We start from the raw sequence: 26,125 nt of genomic DNA, 5'->3' as shown, positions 1-26,125 counted from the left end.
CACCCTAGATAGTTGGGGAAGATATTGTAGCTGTACAAGGAACGCCCTAAGCCTTGATCAACATATAGTTATCCATCCAAATTAGAATCTTTAATTAGAGTAGATGGGTAGTAATTAATAATTATGCAAAGATAGAAGGTACAAATGGAGACTGTTCTAGATTATAATTAAAGATGTCTAGTACATACAGGCATCATATCTAAAATTATTTTTCTCTTTTTTCCTTCCTTCCTTCACTTTAAAGATATAATTAGAGGTCTGCATTTTTGTTGTTGTTTCTCCTATTTTTCAGGAGAAAAGTCACTTAACTGTTAGTGATGGTCATTGCTTTTCACTTTGAGTATGGGGGAGGGGGGAACGGTAACCAAGGAGGGCTGTTCCTAGGGCTTGAACTCAGGGCCTCTTTATTGACCCTGAGCTTTTTGCTCAAGGCTAGCACTCAACCACTTAAGCCACAGCTCCATTTTTGTCCCTCTTTTGGTGCTTCACTGGAGATAAACATCTCATTATTTTCCTCCCTGGACCTCAGATCTCAGCCTCTTGAGTAGCTAGGATAACAGGCGTGAGTCACCAGGGCCTGGCTTGTTTTTTTGCTCTTAATGAAATGTCCTGGTTGTATGCATACATTTCTTTAAGGGCCATACACATTCATTAGATGGCAGAGACCTAACAGATACTTTATTTTTTTTTCTTTTTTTTTTATTTTTTGTGAACACACTGTACAGAGGGGTTACAATTACATGGGCAGGTTAATGCATACATTTCTTATCAAGCATTGCAGCCTCCTCCTTTGTTTACCCTTCACATCCCTTCCCAGCCTCCCCCTCCACCCCCCACCCAATCCTCCCCACTTCTCCCCCCCCCCCCACCAACATTGTAACGCTCGTTTTCGACAGGACAACTTGTACTTCTCATCTAACAGATACTTTAAATCAATGGATAAACTAAGTTATAATTCCTTACTAATTCCTGTAACACATCAGTTTTGCTACGGAAGCAAATACTATGCTACCTTCAGTGATTTTTACTTATTAAAGAAATAGCCACCCTATAACATTTGGAAGCTTCAAAACAAAGTAGGGTGTAGGAGGGATGCCTTCAGTTCCCGGTGGCTGTGTGTGGGATGCACATTTGGTAATTCATTAATAATAATGGGCGGAGCAGCTGCCAATCCCCTACGCATAGATGGAACTGGAACAGTGAAGTAAACCATGTTCCAAGCCAAGGATTTCATGAACTTTAATGTGATGATCTATCTATGAGATATTTCTTACTTACCTTGATGAGAGTCGTGTTTAACTGAATTTCCTTCCTCTTTATATTCCTGTCTGAGCATTTATTTTATCCTAGGCCACATAACAAGCTTGTCACCCTTTTTGCGCCTATTACAAATGTCAGAGAGAGGGAGGCAGCGTGTAGTTATCATCTGGTCTCATATTTTTCTGTGACTCCTTTAACATCTTCAAGGTCAACCTGAGAGCATTCCTGTTCTATGCTATGTGTCATCTGAGACACCATATGGTGTCCTCTTTATATGCATTTATTCTGCAGGGTATCTTTACATCATGCGATGAGACTTTTTGTAAATTTAACATTACGGGTTGGGTCATTTTTATGAAAATACTCTCTTTGGAAAGTATCGGGAGAAAATAGGCTATGGGCTGCATTGTTAAGCAAAGATGTACCTTTATTATTTCCATTGAACAAACTGAAGTAGACCCAAAGCAAAATAATATTAAATGATAATTCACAAAATAATGTCTCTTTTTTCTCCTAAAAAGCAAATAGCTTTCTGCAGAATAATGTATCAAACTGAAATTACTGACAACTTTCTATAAAATTCTTGAGCATCAAAATTATACATACATCATCAGGTATTTATTTCTAATGACCTTAGATTTTACCTGTCCTTCATTTTTCTTCCCAAAGAATCCACAGTGAATCATAATGACCTAAAACTACTTTACATTGGCTGGAAGAAATGCTACCTACAATTTACCTGTAGAGAGCAAAACATTAATGTATGCCAGGATACTAGAGTTGAAATTATGCAAGGAGGGCTTAGAAATAATTCAGGATATCTTTCAAAAACCTTAATCGTAATTGCTTGGCTCATAACATGGTAGAAAGAAGAAAGAATCGCTTTAAGAAAAATACAGTGTCTCTTCCCTGTGGCTCATTTATCCCCTTAATACCACCTGGATTGGGGCCTTAATGCACTCTTCGAATAACACTGAACAATTTGAAACAGATGTGGGAAGCTGAATATAAAAAGGATAGATTAATGGCTATTTATGAAAAATTGGAAATTCTCCCAAGTTACAGTGCCCTAAACATTCTCAATGTATGCATGAATGCATGATGGTGCTGTGGAGATTACTAAGCAATTTATCACATATGGCTATTGGCCACAGCAATGTCTCTACCGAGTGGGTCACTTCTCCATTGTCAGAAAAACACAATGTGAGCATGAAGTGAGGAGGTAATATACATTATGGAGCTGAACTCATAGAATATAGGTGAATAGAGTTTAGTTTACTAGATAGATGGGTGAATGTGTGGATGGACAGACAGACAGGCAGGCAGGTTGGGAGACAGAGATAGATAGACAGACAGATAAATAGATAAACAGATAGAGGCATTATTGTAGGAATTATTCTCACAAGCTCTGTAAAAAAATAGTAATGAAACAACTGGCCCAGAAAAGAGAAAATGACCAAGAAAAAAATCCCAATCTGAAACTGGTCTTTTGGTAAGCAGTGATGGGTGACCACAGCTAAGGCTATACTGTAAACCACTATTATTACTTAAGCTATATGCTCAGGCTAGTTCTGGAGAAACACAGAAAGGCAGTATCATAGGACTATGGCATCAAAAGAGTTTGCTCTATTTCTAGCTCTGCTAAAAAAAGCCCTGCAACCTTAGACAAGTCTCAGTGGTAAGACAGGAAGGACCAGGCCTGCCTTGCCTGTCTGCCTCTGTTGTTAGAGGGATGAAGAATTACTTTGTGTGAAGGCACTCTGTAGATGCAAAGTACTCATTATTTTAGCCACATCACTGTCTTTTAATTATCCTCCATTGATTCTTTTACTTTTAATTAGTCTATTTTTTGGGTTATGAAAATAGAAATGCCTAATCCTGTTTAAAATCTTACCTCTCTCCTTGTATTTAGGAGAACTTACTAAGCCACCAGTAACACAAATTTTCATATTGTTTTGACTTCAGCAGGCCATTCAAAGCCCATTTCTTTACTCAGATATTTTTGTGCAAGTACACATATTCTTGCATTGCTAATTGCTCTCTATATGATTATTATATATTCCTGCTATATATAAATTATATATATATATATGTATATATATATATATATATATATATATATATATATATATATTCCTGCTATTGAGCTACCAAAACTACCAAGCTAAATTACATATGGTCTACTAATGAGTAGTTGCTATAAACAATCTGAAGTAAACCAGACACTGGTGGCTTATGCCTATAATCCTGGCTATTCAGGAGACTAAGAAATGAGGATCATGGTTCCAAGCTAGCCCAGATAAAGTTAAGTCTCTATGAGACTCTTATCTCCAATTGGTCATCAAAAAAGCTGGAAGTGGAGTTGTGATTCAAGTGGTAGAGGGCTAGCCCTGTGCAAGAAAAGCTCAGAAACAGCCTTAAAGTCAAGCCCCAAGATGGCAAAAAAAAAGAAGAGAAAAAGAAGCTGGTGTATACATATACACACAGAAACAAATTGTAAGCCCTATACTTTTGTCATGAGTTAAAAATGCCAAGATCTTTAATGGTTGTCTAATGGATAAACTTTAAAAAGATCCACTTTTTCAAAAGACTCAAAATTTCATAATCCTGGATCAATACACTTGGTGTTAAGTGTCTGTCATAGACTCGGAATTTGGAGTAACATTACAAAATCTTTAGCTCAGACTAGGATCTTGGAAACTAAATTTGTCTTCAATTAAGTCTGTGTATGGCTTTATAATTGCATCAAGTTATCAAAATAGATGACAAAGGCCTCAGGTATATTTGATTCCCCCCCCCCCCCCCATTCGCAGAGAATTGTTTGTGTTTACTTCATCTCTGGGACTTTGGCAGATGGAAGTGTCATAAAAACTTTAAAATTAAAAGTTGTTAAATGTACACTGAGAAAAAAAACAAGAACGAAGAAGCCATAAGCTGTATTTCTACACTTATTAGATGTGAGAGGAATATAAGATGGAAATGAGACTTTACAGAGTATTTTTCCTGCTAGTCAAGAAATGTATTTGAGTCCCTGTATTTCCATAGGAAGGCAGCGGATTCTCTTCAAGATCATAGTGGGTAAGATGTTGCTCATGTTGCAATTCCAAATCATTATCTACCACTGTGTTTTTCTTGAGGAAAATAAACAAGAAGTACCTCTGATAAAAGAAAAATATTCAGCAAGCAAAAACGAATCTGTACTTCACTGAGCCAAACCCCAAGCAGTTACTCAATCCAAAATCTGGAAGGAAGAACCAAGTTCTGGCACATTTTGGAAAATATCCTACTTGCAAAGGGGCCATGTAATTCCCCAGAGTAATCCAGGTTTAAAAAAGGGACAACAAAGTATGCCTTTTAAATTCTGACAGACAAGAAATAAATGTTTCTCTAGCCATCCATGGTCATTTTATCATAAGTAAATAAGCACAAAGGAAATAGTCTGAGCCAAAGCACTCTCCATGTTTAATTCTCATGCAGCAGTTGTAATTTTTTTTTAAAGAAAAATATTACTTTCCAGGGCTGAAGATGTGGCTCATTGGTCAAAGTCCCTGCCTAGCAACTGTAAGCAACTGAGTTCAAACCCAAGTACTATAATGAAGTTAGAACTGGTGCTCAAAGAAGTCTGACTTCTTAAAATGTTCAAGCACCATATCAGATATAAAGAAGAAATAAAAATAAATAGATACGGCCACTGTTTCCAAGGTTCTCATCCAGGTAATGTCATTTTATTCATGATTCTTTTGCTTTAATTTGGTGTTGTTTTCATAGATTTTAATGGAATTTTACATCAGAACAAACTGAAGTAATAATCTGAAATGACTGGCGAGTCAAAAGCCTTCTAAGATTATATAAGTCACTTAGCCTTCCTTAGCTTCAGCGTGCTTATCCGTGAAAGAAGAGACTTGAAATATGGCTTGTCTATTTTGGTGCCAGTAGTGGGGCTTGAATTCAGGGCTTCAAACTCTCACTCGGAATTTTTATTCAAGGCTGGTGCCCACCTTGAGCTGCACCTGCTATTCCAGCTTCCTGGTGGCTAACTGGAGATAATAGTCTCATGGACTTTCTTGCCCAGGCTGGCTTCAAACCTTGAGCCTCAGATTTCAGCCTCTTGAGTAGCTAGGATTACAGGCATAAGCCAAAAATATCTAAGGTACCTCCGGACCAGCATAGGACCTTGTTTACTGTCTAAGCACCTTTTCTGAGAATTTCCAGTCCTACCATCAGTTAATGTTGATCACAAAGTATTTGATCCACAAATTCTTAATATGGGTTAGTAATTTAATCTGATAGTATTTGTTGACAAAAGATGAAACTTTTCAATTCCCTCAGGACTTTTCCTTTTGACTCAGAATGAACTTGGTTACTTTCCCAAACACATAGGACTGGACTGGTTAGGAATTAGATATGGTCACTCATCCACTAGAATTTTGTATTATCATGAATAATTAACATTCATTATGTGAGAATTGTTTATATTGTTTGGTTCAAAGTCGTTATTTTTTTTTTTTTTTGTCGGTTGTGGGCCTTGAACTCTGGACCTGAGCACTGTCCCTCAGCTCGTCAGCTCAAGGCTAGCGCTCTACCACTTGAGCTACAGCACCACTTCCAGGTTTTTTGGTGGTTTATTGGAGATTAGAGTTTCACGGACTTTCCTGCCTGGCTGGCTTTGAGCCGCGATCCTCAGGTCTCAGTCTCCTGAGTAGCTAGGATGACAGGCGTGAGCCACTGGTGCCCGGCTGGTTCAAAGTCTTTAAGGGCCTATTGAAGCCACCTGTGGTATGAAACCAAGTCATGTCAGATGCAATTCTAGAGTGATAGCCTACTCATTACCCTGTGGTTAATAACCAACTTTTTCTTGTGCCAAAATATATAGCTCATATAGAAACAAAAAAACAGAATAAAAGGTCAACATATTTCTCAGAACTTTTCCCCTATAATGTTTCCTCCAGAGAAAAATTACTCCTTCAGTGTGAACCTAATGAATGTACACTGTCACCTACATTTTACCATTTACCAAACACTGGAGAACTGTTAAGAACTATTAACCAAAAACTGTCCATCTTGAGTGTTAACAATTAGGACCTCATCCACTCTGTCCAGAGCTTTGCCAATTCCCATAATGTTCTGTATACTTGGAAACACTCCTGCAATCTCAGTTTATGATCTATTCAATCAAAGCCAGTTGGCAATTGCCCAGGGAAAATGTTTCTTACAGGCCTTTACAAATGTCTATTATCTTCTATAATCACCTCTCCCAGGGCCTCCATCGTTCTGTTATAGCTACACACTCACTGCCTTTTTCTCTTTTCTTGTAATTAGGAGCCCTGATGCTCTCAGGGTCAAAACAGTCAATATTGTGAGGCAAACACCTGTCAAAATAAAGGTCTCCTGATTACAGGATATACTAATAACAATCTCAACTCTTCACAGGGCTTTTCATCCCCATACTCTCAATTCTCCCTTGGCTGCCCTGGATTCTACACAAGGTCCAGGCTAACGCATCTAATGCATGAGCAAGGGCTGAGAGACAGTTCAAAAGAAAAGCCAAGGTGAAATGAAGAGCGACTTGCAACCAGGCTCCAGCACTCCAAAGCTCATGCTGCCACCAGAAGAACCACTTTAGGACTTCATGAAGAAATGTCTCCGGGATAGGTCTCTGAATCAGGAAAAATACTTTTCATTTCTCAAAGAAGCCATTTGCTCTTATTTATAATGTCACAGCAATGAGGGTTATTTTGTGTGTGTGTGTGTGTGTGTGTGTGTGTGTGTGTGTGTGTGTGTACAAACACTTCTTTTAAACAAAGGAGATTATATGTGTATATGTATACATATATACATATCTGTCTAGCATCTATCTATCTATCTACAATGCTCTTATTTGCCCCAGAATATGATGAAACCTTACACTTGAATTTTAGATCAAGAGAAAAATATGTACCCGTTCTTTTTTTTGGGGGGGGAGGGATTCAGTCGTGGGGCTTGAACTCTGTGCCTGGGCCCTGTCCTGAGCTGAGCTGAAGGTGAGTGCTCTACCACTTGACCAACAGTGCCACTTCCAGTTTTCTGGTGCTTAATTAGAGATAAGAGTCTCACAAACTTTCCTGCCTGGTCTTTGAGCTGAGATCCTCAGATCTCAGCCTCCTGAGTAGCTAGAATTACTGGCTTGAGCCTCCTTGCTCGGCCACACCTATTTCTAGAAAATTCTATCAGAGCTAGTATTCATAGAAAGGATTAAAACATCCTTAATCTAAAAAACCCTTAATCTAGGGCACAAAAAAAATTTGTTTTTTTAACTAAGACTTCTAAAGTTGCAGAGAGGAAAGGTCCACATACTCTGCTGTACCTCTTTTGCTAGCCCTTAAAGGGTATCTTGGCAGGTCACACAATTTGAAAAGATCACATAAGTTCTGAGCAGGAGAAGTTGATTCTCTGGAACCAGTATCTCTTCTCCTTCCCGCCTCCCCCCCTTCACTGTCCTTGAGATTTCTTAGTCTTCCTCACTTTCACCTTAATGTATGCTCAAATCAATTTTTCCCTTTAGAATTGATCATTTTCACTTTTCTGGATAGCTAGAAAGTAAACAGATTAATCTCTCAGTAAAGAAATGCCAGGAATGCATGAGGCCCTGGGTTCGATTCCCCAGTACCACATAAGCAAAAAGAAAAAAAGCCGGCAGTGGCGCTGTGGCTCAAATGGTAGAGCGCTCGCCTTGAGCTGAGGGACAGCGCCCAGGCCCAGAGTTCAGACCCCACGACCAGACCAAAAAAAAAAAAAGAAATGCCAGGAATTAAGTATAGGAATTATAAATACAGAATGGTCTTTTATGAGCTCACATGTACCATGGGATTCTTCATATAAATATGAAGATGTAATTAAAACATCATTTCACTACTTCCAGAAAATAAAGCATCCTTTAAAACTGCTATCATACAGAACTACATTTTCCCCTTTCTGTTTTTTTTTTCAAGTTCACTTCCTAAGATACTCACAAGACCTCTATGAGGGATTAAGAGTTTAAATTCCCATTTTCCAGATGAGGAAGAAATAACACAACCTTCAACAACTTTAAGACTATTCTGAGAGAACAAAGAAAAATTTAAAGATGACAAGATAAATATTTCAGTGACCTTTCAAGCAACTTGATAAAGATTTCACAATGAGTTGAAAACTTGCACGTAACCCTTTACGAGCATAGCATCTCTGAACAGAGTCTTTCATTCTAGACCCAATGACTAGTATCCATTTTGTTCCGGACCACAGACATAGGAAGACAAACATCTTGGTTCTTGTCTTTCTGATTGTTATAACAGACAGGGGGAGCAAGCAGTCTCTTAGTAAACAACGTGGCCATGTTGACTGATGTGGAAGCCTTTATTTATTTATTTTTTCAGATCAGACCAGACTCCAGAAGTGTGGAGAGGTTTTTACCAAAGAGAATGGAATAGGAAAGAAAAATCCAGGTAGATGGTAATGTGTATCTATCTTAAAGCTTTGAAGAAAAAAAAAATCTGCTGTGAAAAAGATTTCCCACCAATCAACTTTTTCTTAAATTTGACCTTAAAATGAGAAAAAAAAATTTTTAAAAAAGAAGTTGCTTGGATGGCTTAGGTTGTTTTTTTATTTGGATGTCAAATAAAGCAATCCTGTAGAAAACAAAAAAAAGACAGGGCCAAGTTATTGCCACCTGGACACCACCATTGTCACATCATCAGCTAGATGATAATGGGGAATTTAACACCTAGAAGCTTATGCCCAAATCAACACTCAGTGACATTAAGATCTTCCTGGAGAACTTTTCAATTTTTTTTGAGCAACACTAGTTTTTCTGGCTCTTGCTCTGGGAAGAAACGGTTAAAAAACAAAAACATAACCTTCCAAATTCTACATTACAGCAAATTTTTTGCTTCTGATTTTTGTACCAAAATAAACTGCCTTTAAAATGTAATTTTTTTCTTTAAGGTATCAAAAAAGTAAAATGACTCTCTAAAAAGTCAAATGACCTAACAGACCTAAAATAGACCTTGAGATAAAGCTTTCAGAAGAGACTTTAATTTTCATTCTACAACTGCCATCCTAGACAGGTGATAAACTTGGCCCTTTACAAGCCACATGGCTCTCCATTTACCTTCTCTATAGAGCTCTCTGTGAATTAATCAGAAAGTGTGTAAAAACATTTTTTACTCCTTGGCATAAAGATCATGTAGACGCATGACCTGTAACTGTGAAGTATCACATCTATTTTTCTAGGTTATTTAACTTTCATTATGGATAAAAATACATATTTTTGGCACTAATAACAGGTCTGTTGCTTATAATTGCCTTTTGGTTCCAATTAGTTTGCAGAATTCTCCCACTGGAATATTTGAATATTTGTAAATGGCAAAGGAACAGAAGAAACACAAGCCCATAGCATAAGACAAAACATCTTCATGGATTCAGAAGCTGTATTCTAAGAAGAAAACACATATAGAAGATTTTATTGTATAGAAACCATGCTCAAAATGGCTTGATTTTACTTTTGCCCTCTCCCTTTTTCTGATAAGGAAAATGTGTCTCTTTTCAGAGAAAATGAAGTTTCTAATATCTCCTCTGACATGAAGACTGTTTTCTGTGGATTAGGAGTCTGTGGCTGATGCCTGTAATCCTAGCTACTAAAGATGCTGAGATCTAGGGATCATAGTTCAAAGCTAGCCATGGCAGGAAAGCCCATGTGACTGCAATTAACTCCAATTAACCAGCAAAAGGCTGGAAGTGAAGCTGTGGACTAAGTTGAAGAATGTAAGCCTTGAGTAAAAATGCTAGGAGACAGCACCTGGACCCTGAGTTCAAACCCAGTACCAAAAGAAAAAGAAAGAAAAGGAAAGAAAAGAAGAAAATTTTAAGGACTATTCTCTTGGTTACTAAGCTTTCATTACCATACATTATTAATGAAGCCTTAAAAGCAACAGGTCCTCCATTGTCAGTCAAATACTGTGCTCAGAACTCTTCTCCTCAGTTATCCATGCCTTACACCTGCACAAGGAAATGAACCCTAAGTGGCTAATTTCCTATATTATATTCACTTCATTTGAAGACAATTTTATAGCACTTTCAAAGAAAGAGAAAGGAAAAGGGAAGACAAAGAAGACAAGAAAACACTGCCAAAATAAATCTCTTCAAGGCAGACACTGAACGGAGCACATTTTTACAGCTCAATTGACAATGCATTGTTTGAAGGAAGTTATAATGTAGATGCAGATAGCCCACTCACTTCAATGGCATTGGAAACGACTGTTGTTATAATAATGCAGAGGAGACTAATAGCTATTCAAAGAAAGTAAGTCCCTGATAGATAGTGGAGAATGATTCGTATTCACTGGACATAGAGAATGTGAAAAACATGACAGTCTACAATAAAACCTGACTTTCCAAACTGATGATAGAGTAACTCATTTGAAAAAAAAAAAAAAGAAAAGGAGAAAACAATTTAGGAAGTGTAACTTCTTAAAAATTTCCAAATAAGACAAAGCATGTAATGGTTCAAAACACATTTTTTAAAAAATCAAATGCAATACCATTGTAATATCCTAGTAAGTATTTTGTGTGTGTGTGTGTGTGTGTGTGTGTGTGTTTTGTCGGTAGTGGGGTCTGAACTCTGGGCCTGGGCGCTGTCCCTCAGCTCTTCAGCTCAAGGCTAGCACTCTACCACTTGTGCCACAGCGTCACTTCTGGCTTTTTCTGCTTATGTGGTGTTGAGGAACCGAACCCTGGGCCTCATGCATGTGAGGCAAGCACTCTACCATTGAGCCACTTTCCCAGGTGTGTTTCACCCACAAGTTGAACTACAAATTAGATTTTTTTTTAAACAATAGAATTTGAAAACTCACTGAGCAAAAAACATTGAAAAAAAACCTCAAAATGTATTCAAGTATATCACTTGTCTTGAGCTCAGACGATTCCTTAGGTCATTAAGGTCGTAAGAGTAGAAACTTGTCTTGTTTATGGTCCTTCTAATATAAAACACAGCTAGACACACAGTAGGTTCATTGTTAAATATTTGGATGCAAGGCTAGTGTTTGTTGTAGCATTTGTTGGATGTAAGTCCTTGACTGACTGAGCAGTACCCACTAAACAAGGAGATACTACTCAGTGAGCATGTTGGCCAAATACCTTCATAGTGCTTCTTTTGTTCTTTTGTAATTGTGCAATAATCACCATCATTCCCACAGTGTAGGTAGGAGACCTGAGACCCAGAGCAGCAAGCAGTCGGCAACACTCAGCAAAAAGATCTACAATCTTTTTAAGTTCTAGCACAGGAAAGAAAAACAGTTAACTTGCTTCTCTGGTGCTAATTATGTGTGATCTCAAATGGAATGGGAGAGAGACCCAAAAGCAACTTTTAAAAAAATCCTCCCCTATGGGAGAGGATTCACAATATTTTAGGAACTTGTCACCTTTGAACATGAAAATCAGCAAATGAACATACATGGAAACAGTGTTAATACACCTGAGTACACATATGACTTCAAAGTATCAATAAGCATATTCATCATACCTTCAGATTCCCCAGCTCCCCCTCCTTTCCATCCCCCCCCCCCCCCCAGCAAAGGAGGAGGATTGATTCTAGAAGAGGCCATAGAGTAAGTACAGACTCAACTCAGTTTCCTATTTACCTATCCTCAGTACAGCCTGTGGGGGCAAACAGTTGATTTGATCATGACAGACTTGGGACATTGTCCAATCTAAAGAGCTTTTTGGACAAAACAATTCTATAAGCTTTGGTAGTATGAAGTTGGCAGCAAGAATGCCTCTATTGCACATGAATTATTTGAAAGTACGTTGTTTATTTTGTATCTATCACAGTCAAAGTACTGAGTTCACTGTGACACCTTGGAGTGTGGCCATGATAACAGAGGTTGATGACAATGTTGTAATTAGCATGGAATCTTACCAACCTGATCATCTAGACAATGGCTTCCTTAGATTTTTTTCTGGGATTCAGTACAAACTACTCATGGTGGGGTCAAACCGAACCCATTGTATCTTAATTTCTGGGAGTGGGTTTGTGTGTTGAGATTATTCAAAGCCTCTCTGTTGATTCCCTCCTGTTTCTCAGTAGAACTCTGCTCCAGCCTACTTCATGTAACAGCTGAAATGAAGCTTCGTAATGATTAGGTGACTTGACCCCAAAATCCTAACAGATCTTTGACTATAGCCACATGAACTGAATCCAGATTTTCTCATTCTGCCACTATTTCTGTCAAATAAGGCTAAGGTTTGTTGGCTAAAAACGTTTCGATTGATTTAAGAGTTCCTCATCAGACAATTCTGACAAGTGTCACATTTTTTAACATATGTCTAAAGATTCAAACATATTACTAGCTGCCAGCCAGCATGAAAGGTTCTTCTAAAAACAGGAGACCTCATGTCAAACCAATGATTAGAGTTGATAATTGAAGTGTGAGCAGTTGTCTGAGTAGAAAATACAGAGTTGGCCCTCACTACATACTTGCCGATCTGAAGGATATGTGATAATTGTTTGTCTCTGTTCTAAACATTTAGCCTTTCTTGTTCCTAACCATTTTATAAAAGCCCACAACAAAATAAGACAAGCATGCATGCACGCGCACATGCACGTGCACACACACATACACACACACATTATTCAGTCATTCTCATTTCTGCTATAATTCTTCCTTGAGCATTTTAAAGGCCATCCTAATACCATACTAAAGAATCATGTTGCCAGACAGCTGAAGAGGAAATGACAATTAATAATGCCTTTCTTTTTTATGCAGAAAGAATAGAAGGCAGTACGATTTACTAAAAAGGAGCACTGAACTGCTTGTCTCAGAAGCTGAGACAAACACTACTTTCACACTGTGCTGTGAGGAATAAACGAAATAAGAACTCTGAGAACACTCTGAAAAAAATATTGAAAGCACCATCTAAACCTAATGTGATTATAAAAAGAATTTAAAAACAGTGAACAAAATGAGAGGTAAAACAAGAGATAAAAATTGTATAATTAAGTTCTACACATCTAAGTTATCAGAGAGGCAAAGAGGACAGAAAGTTTGATGAGCAAAATGCATACGGTCTCATTTTCTCTCTTTATTAAAGCTAGATGCTTGTGGGCACATACAATGCAAGTTGCCAGGACTCTGGCTGAGCTACTTCCATGATCCTCACTGCTCTGAAGTATACATGGTTTGAGAAGGAAGCACTTATGTGTACCAAGATCTTCAACATTTTGGACTGATGTTGACTTTTTTTTTGTCCCTTTCTTTTTTACCCTGAGAAACTGATTGGCTTTGAGTACCCTTGAGAAATGCTTACAAAGTCAGTTTATTCAGAGAGCTACTCAGACCCCATCAATAAAGTTTTCTGTCTGTGGTACAATGTTATATTGGAACGCTCCGGTGAACCATCATTCTGGGTATTCAGTAGCACAGTCCCTCCTGTTTTAATAAATATACACAGGAGAATTACACCTCTCTACCCATTCTGGGTATTACACTCCAGGTCTGACAGCTTCTGCTTTTATACTCCTGGGAGGCAGCTACCACATAAGAAATCTCACCTTGAGACCACTGCGCGTGCGCGCTGTGCAGAAGACTACAGCATCCTTGAAAAGGTCACCATAGCAGAAAGCCTCTGCTGAGATCCCAGACAAGGGCTGACCCTGCACAGGAGGTCACGTTGGACCTTCAGCTGTTCTAGCCCCCCTGCTAACATGAAGTGAAGACAAGAACCACCTTTTCTACCTCAGGTTATTAGGACCAATAAATCATTGCTTAAGAAACACCAAAGTGAAACAGGGTCCAAATGTGATCAGGGAGACCAAGGAAGCTGGTTCCTTTAATTAGCATCCAGACATGTACCTTCTTATATGTTTAAGCCATAACCAGATGAGGGGAGGGGAGGCAGGCTGCACTAGCCTACTTTTAAATCATAGGACCACAGAAAATGCAGTCGAGGGGGCCGGGAAGGTGGCTCAGCAGTAGAGTGCTTGGTTTGCATGCATGAGGCCCTGGGTTTGATTCCTCAGCACCACATAAGCAGAAAAAGCTGGAAGTGGTCTGTGGCTCTAGTAGTAGAGTGCTAGCTTTGAGCTGAAGAGCTGAGGGACAGCGCCCAGGCCCAGAGTTCAGGCCCCATGACCCAGAAAAGAAAAAAGAAAAAAAAAAGATGGTTGAGGATGATGGTTGAGAGCCCAGGCTCTGAATCAAGAATTTCTAGGTGGGTTCCCAGCTCTGCTCAGTAACAAGGTGTGTGACTTCCCACAGACCATCCAATCGCCAAATACTACCCTTTACTCATCTACAAAGTAAGGATGATAGTATCTTATTTTACAGAAACTTTCTCAACTATTTCAGTGTTTATGTATGTATTCTTAGAATGCTACTTTGTGTCGAAGGGGTATGATGAACATTGGTGGTTGGTATTCTTGTTGGCCTTCTCATCTGAAGGAAAGAATTGTGTCCATTTTGTCTGGGAACAAGAAGAGGAGTAAGAGGGAAGATAGGTCAGGAAAACCTTCACAGAGGTGACACAGAACAGTGCACAGACAGAAGCACACAGCGGTGATGAAGGACATGTGGTAAGTAGGGGAATAGTGAGATCATCAGTCAGAGAGAGGAAGGGTTGCAGCACAAATTCCACAGTTCCTAAATACCTCCACTAGGTAAGAAATGTGAATCCTCTGTGGTCAGAAGGAAAAGGACAAAGTCTAAAGGACATTGATAAGAGATGAAATAATCCTACCTGCATGTTGCAGGGGCGTGGAGGAGGATGTCTGCAATGGAGAATTCTCAGGGCATTCACAATAACCCCATGAGGCTGGTCATGACACAGGAGGATAGTTTATAGAGGAGTAGAGATGGGAAGAAAAGGCACTGAGAATGATTCTGAAGAATAGATGAGGAAGAATTAATGGCAAGAGCTGTGGAGAGGGGTAAATAAGAGGAAAGAATAGCAAATAGAAACTTTACAGATTTGAGTAAAAGAGTACAGGGGTGGACAATGTGGTAATGTCATTAATCAATAGGGATATGTAACACTTCAGCGCTATCAATTACTTCGACCTAATTGATATCTGTAGACTGATCCACACCTCATAAGCAGACTGCATGGTCTTTTCAAATCCTCACAGAACATTTATCAACACAGATCATTTCCTGAGCAATAAAAATGATTCTTGGGAAATTTCAAATGACTAAAGTCAGCCAGGCTCACGCCTGTAATCCTAGCTACTCAGGAGGCTGAGATCTGAGAATCACAGTTCAAAACCAGCCTGGGCAGGAAAAGTCTGTGAGACTTTTATCTCCAATAAGCTACCAGAAAACCAGAAGTGGCACTGTGGCTCAAGCAGTAGAGCACTCGCCTTGAACTGAAGAGCACAAGGACAGTGCCCAAGCCCAGAGTTCAAGCCCCATGACCAAAAGAAAAGAAAAGAAAAGAAAAGATCATAGTCACATAAACTGTATTCTGTTGTGAAATGAAGAAATTAAGAACAGATGAGGGGATTGATAGGTTACAACTGACTGTAACATTATACAGCATGCATATAAACATCATATTTTACCCCATTAGTACATATAATTTTTATGTTTTTAGGTACCAAAAATACATTTTAAAAAATGATGATAAGAAAGAAAACATATATATTTGGAAACTCAGTCATATATACCTATAGGAAGAAACCAAAGGACAAAAATGGTATTCTGGATGGACTGAAAATAAAAACATAGTATACTAAAACTTAGGTAGCAAACGTTGTACTTAGAAACTTACAGTACTTTCTACTTCTCTTATATGAAGTACTCAAATCAATAAACAGACTCTAACTTCTTACTTTATTGTAACAAACTAGAAAAAGAAGAGCAAATTAAACCCTAAGAATAATAACATAAGAAGAAAGACTAAAGTAGAAATCAGTGACAAAAAGAAAAGAAAAATAATAGAAAGAATTAGACCCAAACCTAGTTCTGTGGGGGAGATTAATAAAATTCACAGTCATCTAGTCAGGCTAACAAGAAAAGAATAAGAGTGAAAAAGAGAGAGAGAAACAGACAGAGAGACAAACAGACAGAAAATACACACACACTTTACCAAAAGGAACAAAGCAACAGCACAGCAAAGGGATAATGAACTTCAAACCATGAGATTTGATAGCTTAGACAAAAACAGCAATTTTCTGAACACATACCAACTAATGAATCTCGTCCAAGTAGAAATGGACAACCTGGACACTCTGTATTAATTAAAGACATCTAGTTTGTAGTTTAAATAACTATCTTTCTACTCAGGGTACTCCATGCCTGAAGGGCTTCCCTGGAAAATTCTATGAAAAAAAAGTCAAAAAAATAATGTGATTCCATAAAATAATTTCAGAAACCTGAAGAGAAAGAAATTCTTTATTTTGTAATTCATTCTTTGAGTATTGCATTATTACTCAAATCAGATGAAGACATTTGAAGAAATTAAACCAATATGTAAAAGGGATAATATATTTTTGCCAGTTGGAGTTTATCTCAGGAAAGCAAGATCAGTTTAATATATGAAAATTAAATTCATCATATTAAGCAGATTAAAATGATATAGTCATTTCAATAGCTATCAGGCAATTATTTGACAAAATCCAAAATCCATTATTGATTTAAAGACAATTAAACAAACAACGCTCAGCAAACTAGTTCTAGAAAACAAAAAGAATCTATCAGGTGCCAGTGTTATACTAGCTACTCAGAAGCTGAAATCTGAGGATTGAGGTTCAAAGCCACTACCAGCAGGAAAGTCTTAGGGAGTCTTATGTCAATTACCCAGAAAAATGCTAAGCTGGAGGATTGACTCAAGTGGTAGAGCACCAACTATGAACAAAAAAGTAGACCAAAAAAGGCAAGACCTGAGTTCAAACTCTAGTACTGCCAAAGAAAGAAAAAAAAGTTGTCAAGCTAATAAAGGGAATTTATGAAAATTACAGAACTACAAATATTCAATGGTAAAAAGATTCAATGCCCCCTCTGGTCAGGAATAAATAACAATGATGTACTCTCTCATCTTTTCACTGATGGTCCAGCCATTGTGACAAAGCAAGAAAAAGAAATAAAAGGCATATGATTCCAAAGATAGAAGTAAAAACATGTATATTCCTCAACACTGGTATTGTCTACCTAAATGCTAGGCTGGGAATGGAGGAGAAAATATTCAAGAATAATTGAGCTTAACGGGAATTGCACGATAAAAGATCAATCTACAAAATTCTAATATAGTTTATGTATTAGCAATGAACAATAGCAATGGAATGTTACTATTGTTAATTGCATCAAAGTGAAAGGTGAAATAATAATAAAAATATTATAAAAATGACAAGAACTGTATAACAACGGTAACTCTGACAACTAAAAATCCTGGCTGACTATGACCTAAATAAATAGGGACCATTAAGCTAAATGATCAAAAGACCCAATGCTGTCAATCTCCCATATTAATGTGCAAATCACTACAATTAATGCATAATTTCACAATTTGTGAAACTGACAGAATGATACCATAGATCACATTAAAGGCAAAGGCCTAGGAAAAGCCAGAAATGTCTTTGAAAAGAAGAAATGTTAGGACCAAACCTGATTTGAAGCATTATTAACTATTGTTATTAGCAAGACTGCCTCAGACCGGTAGAGGAATGGAGAAAGAAATCATCGAGAATACAACAAAAATTACACAAAAATGGACAATTTTCCCAGCACTAGTTCCGAGCTATTTAGGAGGCATAGATCTTATTTCTGAGACTCTTGTTTCTGATTTACCACCAAAAAAGCCAGAAGTAGAGGTGTGGTAGAGTCCCATACTTAAGGGGAGAAGCCAAGTGAGAACAAAAAGCTTCGCATTCAAGCCCTGGTACTGGAACAAACAAACGAAAATTGACAATTCATCTATTACAAGAGTACAAAGCAACCCACTACATTAGAATTGACTTTCCAACAAATGCTTCACTTTCTGGTTGCCCATATGTGCAAAAATAAACATCACTCAAAGCACACACAAACATAACTTGAAATGAAACCTAAATGTAAACTGAAAATCATAAAACTTCTGGGAGAAAACACAAGAAATGTCTTTGAGGCTTTGGTAGAGGCCAATTTCTTAGATATGATACTCATAATAACATGCTCCAAAAAAAAAACTCAACCAATTAATGAACTAGATTATATTGAAATACAAATTTTTGAGCTGGGTGCTAGTGGCACAGGCCTATAATCTTAGCTATTCTGGAGGCTGAGATCTGATTCTGTGGTTCAAAGTCAACCTGGGCAGGAAATTCTGTGAGACTCATCTCCAATAAACTACCAAAAAAACCAGAAGTAGAGCTGTGGGTCTAGTAGTAGAGCACTCACCTTGAGCACAAAAGCTCAAGGACAGTGCCTTGGCCCTGAGTTCAAGCCCCAGAACCAGCACCAAAAAATCCATTAATAAAGAAAAAGAAAGAAAAATGTCTGGTCTATGTGTAATACTATTCTGAGAATAAAAATATAAGCTGAAAATCTCTAATATTTAATAATATATTATTTATATTTAATCTATTTCTTTTCTCCCGGGTATTTACTGAAAAAAATGACTGCCTCTATCCATACAAAAACTTATACTTAAATGTTCACCAAAGTTTTTTTTTTTGTAATCGTCACTAAGAAGCATCAACCTGGAAGTTTATCAGTTAGCTAATGGATAAACAAATAATTATGCTAAGTAGAATAATAAACACATGATATAAACAACGACAAACAGAAATAAGGCTAAGTCTCAAGAAAATGATGTGTGAAAGCCATATAAAACAAAGGATACACGTTTTATGGGTATGCTAAATAAAATTCTAAAAAAGAATTTGAGAGAAGAGCTTGTACATAATTTATATGCTACAGAAAATATGCCAATAGAGAGGATAAGTTTAAAATTCAAGAATGAAAATCCAAAAAGGAAGTTACATCTTAGATATGAGGAACACTACAAGTTCAAATGCAGATATGCTCTGTGGTTAAGCTGAAGGATGCAAGAGCGAATACAGTGTAATCTGCTTTTTGTTTCCCTTCCTTTGAAGGCAGGATGGGGTGCAGAAGGAGGATACTTCATAAAAACATTGGGGCCTGGTACAACCCCTGTTGTCACTGTATCTGATTCCGGTGTCCTGCATCTTGTATATACATTTTTCTAATCTGGGGAGGGGAAGGGAAATAACAAAATGCTCAAATAAGGATACAGGTTGACCCATTGTAACAATGAGATGTACAAGACAGTATGTTGAAAACGAATTTTACAACTTTGTGGGGCGGGGGTGAGAGGGAAGAGAGAAGTTGGGGAGATAGGAGGAAATGGATGGTAGGGGAAAATTAAAGGACGGTGTAACAATGCTCCATAGGAAATGGACTCATGACCTTGTTCATGTAACTGTAACCCCTCTGTACAGTATCTTTACAATAAAAAATATGTATTAAAAAACATTGGGGCTTTGGAAAAGTCATTGGCTAAACTAGATGAAATATGGCTGGAATAAATACTGATCCAGAAGCATTCTATGTAATAAGATGGTAGGCAGTAAAACTAGTTCCAAGCAAACAAAATAAATATCACTTACACGTGTATGCAGTGGGATACTGACCAACAACTGCTACTCTGCTATCTCTCCCTTTTCCCCAACCCGATTTTATTCACATACTAATCCTCCAGTTGACCCTCACCCCTCTTCCTGTCAATGTACAATAGACATTTAACATATCATTTAACTTTTTTGGCAAATGTTTCTAATATGCAAGAAAACAGAAGTTAGTAAACTATAATGTTCTACTATCTAACTGCATTGAATTTTAACACGATAACCCTGTGCATGGACAAAATCTTTAAACCAGATGTAGTCTTACGAGTCAATAGAGATTTTTATCACCAGCAGGCATCAACATAATCATTTTCATTTTACATTTCATACATTTCCTGAATTATGTCCAGGGAAACTTCAGGAAGCTCCACCCTAATCAACTCTGGCCAGTAATGACCACTGGTAAGCTAATTAAGGTAGTTTTCCCTGAAGTGAACTCTTAATATATTAAAGCTATGCAAATTAATCAGACCCATAGGTACTAGGCTTAGAAAAAAAAGCTCTGGCAAAGTATGAATTTTTAATAAAAATGTTAATTATGACTCATAGCATTGATACTAATTTAATGCTCACTGCTACTCTGGCATTGGAAAATACGGGGAAACTGAATCAGAAAGAATCCTGCTATGTCAAGTAAGATGTCTCAAGCTGAAAGCACGCTGTCAGTTTCTAAAAACAAGAACTTCATTCTTCATGAGGTAACTAATCAGCCACTAAATCCCTAGAAATTATAACCTGGGTACTACCTGCCAAAACAGACTGTGAGCATCTCCTCTCAGAAGTTCTACAGTATCTCCAGCCTGGATATGCAATGGGGGTCCTTCATGAAGAGGTGGAGGCGGGGCTCCAGTGTAGTTCCTAATGACCTGCATCTTTGGCCAACCTGAAAATGAACAAGACAAGTTTTAGGATTGAGAAAGGTGTGCGAAGCCTACAGGTACTTAAGAAAAACAAAAAGGAGCCATTATTAACATTAAAAACGTTTAATGTCACCAGGTCTGAGTAAACATGTGTGGTGATGCTACAGATTGCTTTTCCACTTTCTCATTACTTGAGATGGTAATGAGGTAAGACACAAATCTGTCCCCCCCCATCCCCCTAGAATCCTTTCCCTCTCCCTCACCATCAATCTCTTTTTTCAGTTGAAATATTTCTCCTTCAGCTGATGCTTGTTTCATAAAAAACACATCACGTACAGTTTAATGGAAAAGAATCAATTTTTCCATCAACTCTATCCTTTCTGCCTATTACTTTCCTCTTGGGTACTGGTTGATCTCATCACTAGGGAGTCTCGTTCTCTCTGTGTATGCATCAACAGTGCCCAGTCTAAGGCTTGTACCTTAAGGTTATTTTTGTAATTCCAAAGCAAAAAATAAAAACAAAAACAAAACAACAACAACAAAAAACAGGTGATGGATCTGCCCTTGCAATATCTAAGACATTTATGTGGAGAAAATCTTCAGGCTCAAATTTAGGCTTGCAAAACAGACCCAATAATGGGGAGATGTCTAAGCCAATAGCATCAATAATATTTGAAATACAGAGCCATCTCTTCTCTTTGAATTTCTCTGAATGTGCAATGACGACCTCAGTTCAATATTTCATTTTTTGAGAATAGCAACTTCAATTGCACACAGGCCTAATTGCACCAATATTGGTCAAAAAGAGATGACCTCCAAGTCACTTTTTCATTTACAGGGTGAATTTTCTTTCCCTTTCTTCCCCTTCCCCCCGCCCCAAACGTGGCCCATTTAAAGATTTCAGCCTTGGCTTATTACACTTCAAGAAATTTTGTTCTGATGACTAAATATGAAGAGTCCATGAAAATGCTGCACTTCATATATAAAGAAGGGTCAATTGACTATCATTTGCTTTTAGATGCTCAAGCGACCTAGCGAAGGTCTAGAAAGCTATGCAAAATGCAAAGAGTTAATAAAATCCAAAATCCTTTTCAATTAAAGGAGTATTTGGGGTGGGGGGAGGAGGAAAACTGTCACTATAAGTTAAACAACTGAAAAGTTCTGTCAAGCTTTTTGTATTAATCCATTCCATCAGAGAGGAGAAGAAAGAACCACATTGTGCCTTCACCCCATAGAAGCTACAGCAACAGCTGGATTGTGTCCTCTGGGCCTCAGTTCTTGTAGCATTGGACCCCTGGAGGAATGATGACTTTAGTCCCACAGATGTTACAAGGTAGCGCCCTTACACAAGTAGAAGACCCTACTGTCTTTTCCCAAAAACAATACTCTTGGTGAAGTGTTTATCAGACTTATGTTCAACACTGCAAACACCTTGAGTAGAGCAAGAGCTTCTTTAACACAGTCTTATATTGGGTTATTGCTGCTAACTCAAAATGCAATCAAGCAACCCATATATAATGCTAACCAAAGAGCTCAATATTTCTCTTTTCTATTAACGCAATTTTGTTGTTATTGTAAAGGTGATATGCAGTGGGGTTATGGTTATAGGCACATAGAGAGATAAAGAGTACATTTCTTCTTGACCAATGTCACTCCCCGCCCTCAATTCTCTCCAGTTTTTCCCTCCCTGTCCCATCCACTACAAGTTGTATAGATCATTTTCAACATAGTATCTAGCAAGTATCACTGCTACATTTGTTCACCCTTTGTCTCCACATTTATGTTCTCCACTTTACCCTCCTAAAGAGAGATTAATGAACAAACAAGACAAAAGGGAATGAAAAAGAATTAAAAAAAAAATAGTAACAAAAGAAAAAACCTTATTCACACACAGTAGACCAAAGAAGGATATTCTTAGGAAGGGAACACAAAGGCACAATACCTATGTGCATCTGATCATCTAACACAATATTTATCAAAATGAATTCCAGGTAATGGAAACAAGAGCTCGATATCTCTTAAAGTATAAATTAGAATGGTGCAAATGAAGTCTGGTTTGAGTGATAGTTTATTTCATGTTTGGGGGTCAGCGTTGTGCATGGCACCTGTAAATCAAGCATTTTGGGGGCCTGAAAATTTTCTCTCTTGGTAAATTCTCTGGGCAATTTTTATTTCATGCTAACTTTTAAGTAGTGTCTGAAGACAAGAAAGGAGTTTTAAGCCTGAAATTGCTCATGTGGTCTCAAATGCTAGGGACAGGTATAGCCCTGGCCTTCATGACAGTTGTCAATTGCCAAGATGGACTGTGTACAAAGAAACAGTAACATGTGACATGTGATTAGAATGACAACTGTTTCACTGTCAACATGCTCAAGTGGTCACTGTCAAGAAGAAATGACTAAAAATGCACAGAATGTTTAGGGGAATAATTAACTTTAAGTTTGATGCCCTTTCACTAACCAAAGAAACACCAGACATTAGAACACAGACATGTTCAACCTACATGTAAAGCTATAATATGTCAGTCATGCAGCGATGCAGCCTTTTGCGTGGTCAGATATGCTGAGATGCCATAACACATAGCAAAATCCTAATATCTGAAACAGAAAAGGGGTCATAAAGTAACATGATCAAGAAAAGGGTCCTACTTATTCCTCAAGGTAGTAATGATGGACTCTGTTTTTTGTTTGTTTGTTTTTGCCAGTCCTGGGGCTTGAACTCAGGACCTAGGTACTGTCCCTGAGACTCTTTGTGTTCAAGGCTAGAGCTCTACCACTTAAGCCACAGTGCTACTTCTGGTTTTTCTGAGTAATTTATTGGAGATAAGAGTCTCATGGGGACTTTTCTCCTTGGGCTCACTTGGAACTGCTATCCTCAGATCTCAGCCTCCTGAGTAACTAGGATTACAAAAATGAGTGCTTCTTTGTAAGATTCAATTGAGCAGATAATCTAGTAGTGTACTAGCATAGCTATGTGGCTAACCTCATTCCTTAAACAAAAGTGTATAATACTTGCCAGAGTTTGGTTGAGTCCCAGGTAGTAGCCTACACTAGCCTCAATTCAGCCATAAATGATTTAAAAAGCACAGTGCTTATTCAACTGATATGCTTTTTCCATGGGGGATCTATTTTGAGTTTATGATATAATGGACTATTTTTGAGAGTAACCTTGGGTTATTTGTTTCTAATTGGTTAGCACTTCCTACCTCTGCATGAACTGTCTGTTGTTAGGGCTATAGGGCTGCAGAGATCAAAGGACAGAAGAATAAAACAAGGGCATAGCAACATGATGAGTTCTCACACTCTGCCCTTTGCTTCTGAAGCTAGCTCCCAGCAGGTGTTCCATACTGGCAGATTGAATCATCGCCTTCCAGAAGACCCCCTTATATTCCTGCCTTTTACAAAAAGGGCACAGTAACATTGCCATGAACACAACCACAACCACCAAGATTAAAAGTGCTATTAAAGAAAAAAAAGAGGAATGGGTTAAACTTCCCCATCAGCACTCAACCATCAATATCATACTTAACCCAATCTACTGCCACAGCAGGTTTCCCGCTTCATAAATGAGATGAGAACAGAGAACAAATTAGGTTTACAGATGCTCATATTTTCAATGGCCATTTACTGTTGATTTACTGTGGGTTTTCCTCTCCCCGTATAAAATATGCCTGACAGGTTTTAACCTCTGCTTAAAAATGGCCAGCACAGAACACTCACTATACATCCCCATGACAACTCAGTCAATGTAGCAAACCATTTATTAGCAAGGCTTTCAAGTCAGCATGCCACGTTAGGAGTACAGTGCATCTAATCAGTGTCACCCTCCCACTGTTCTCCCCTAACTCTTCCAACCCCACCCATCCCCTCAATTTATCTGGTTCCATATTCACATAAGTACATTGAATATAGTGACCCTCTTGGACCATTCCTATGAGCCTCCTTTTATTAGAGTAAGCTTTCAAAATTTGGTCAGCTGAAAATATCTCATGTTTTAAAAAAAATCAAACCCTTCCTGCCAGTCATTGGCTGTTATTACTTCAAGGATTCTGAGATGCAAACCATCATAAAGTATAGAAGTGGAAATGAGTTTTCTTCGCTGATATTGATTAATCACAAATAGCCACAGTTTATCATTTAAAAGTAACTAAAACTCTCAGGCACTGGTGGCTCAAGCCTGTGATCTTAGCTACTCAGGAGGCTGAGATCTTTAAGATTTTGGTTGGAAGCCAGTCTGTGAAGACAAATGCAAGAGTCTCTTGTCTCCAATTAATCAGCAAAAATCCCTAAGGGGAGGTATTACTCAAGTCGTAGAGCACCAGCCTTCAGCAAAAATGGCAAGCAACAGCACAAGACAGAGTTCAAATCCCAGATCTAGCACACATTCACACACCAGAAAATAATAATAAATTTTAAAAATCCACAACTATGCATTTTGTTGTATTAATGACAACTCATTGCAGAAAGCCTTATTCTCATCTTGAGAAATCACAGTCAGTAGATGGTTACTTTGTTTCATTCTAGAACTGTGTACACAATGGACATGTTGGTACAGTTACTGGCTGATTATATGTACTACAACTACCTTTAGACATGAAATGAAAAATAAATTGTGTGTATTCCCAACAGATAAATATTTTGGGCAATCTTGGGAATTCCCAAAGCTTTACATAATCAGCAATCTTATCTAAGAGAATATAATTAAAATTGCTCAGTCAAAATTAAATCTCTGCCAAATGTTTACTTTGGCTTGCTTTATTCTTTATGACAAGGGCTTTGTTCTACAGCCAATATCCTTAATATTTATCTTGTGGACCACTTTGTCCTTTACTTTATGTTCACACTAGTCATTGTACTTGGTTTTAAATCAATCCCAAGGCATTCTTATACATGAAGTATTAACATACTGAAGAACTAGCAAAATTAAAATGGTCATCATGCTATACTAATAGTCATGGAGTTCTGATTAAATGAAATAAAAGCCACTAGTTTCTGTGTGTGAAACATTAAAGTCACTCACTATATGTGTATATGTTAATATACATTAATATAACAGGGAAATCAAAGGGGCAAAATATGATGGCACATGCCTGTAATCCCAGCTACTCAGTAGGTAGAGAGGCAATGATAAGGAGGGTCAGGGCTTGAGGATACCCCTGCAAAAAAGTTATTGAGAAGACCAAATCAACCAACAAGCTGAGTGTGTCAGTATATGCCTGTGATCACCGCTACATAGTGGTCTGGGTAGAAGAATCAAAGTCCAAGGCAAAAGTCTCAAAACATTATGGGAGAAAAGTCAATTAAAAGAGAATTAAAATAAATAAACCTAAAAGGGGCTGAACGCATGGCTGAAGTGAGAAATCACTCTGAAGAAAATG

General features: G+C 37.8%; 1 protein-coding gene across 2 annotated transcripts in view; it reads right to left on the bottom strand.

Moving 5' to 3' along the window:
• Positions 1-26,125, bottom strand: part of Vav3 (vav guanine nucleotide exchange factor 3) — a 347,236-nt gene that overhangs the window by 46,086 nt on the left and 275,025 nt on the right. For both annotated transcript variants that reach the window (XM_042675890.1, XM_042675882.1), the window contains exon 20: positions 20,635-20,771. In XM_042675890.1, coding sequence (XP_042531824.1) covers positions 20,635-20,771 — 137 coding nt within the window. The remainder of the gene's footprint in view (positions 1-20,634; positions 20,772-26,125) is intronic.

This window comes from Dipodomys spectabilis, unplaced genomic scaffold (assembly GCF_019054845.1).
Source record: "Dipodomys spectabilis isolate Male_0828 unplaced genomic scaffold, ASM1905484v1 ptg000002l, whole genome shotgun sequence".
Classification (NCBI taxonomy): Eukaryota; Metazoa; Chordata; class Mammalia; order Rodentia; family Heteromyidae; genus Dipodomys; species Dipodomys spectabilis.
This window is presented reverse-complemented; position numbering and strand designations above follow the sequence as displayed.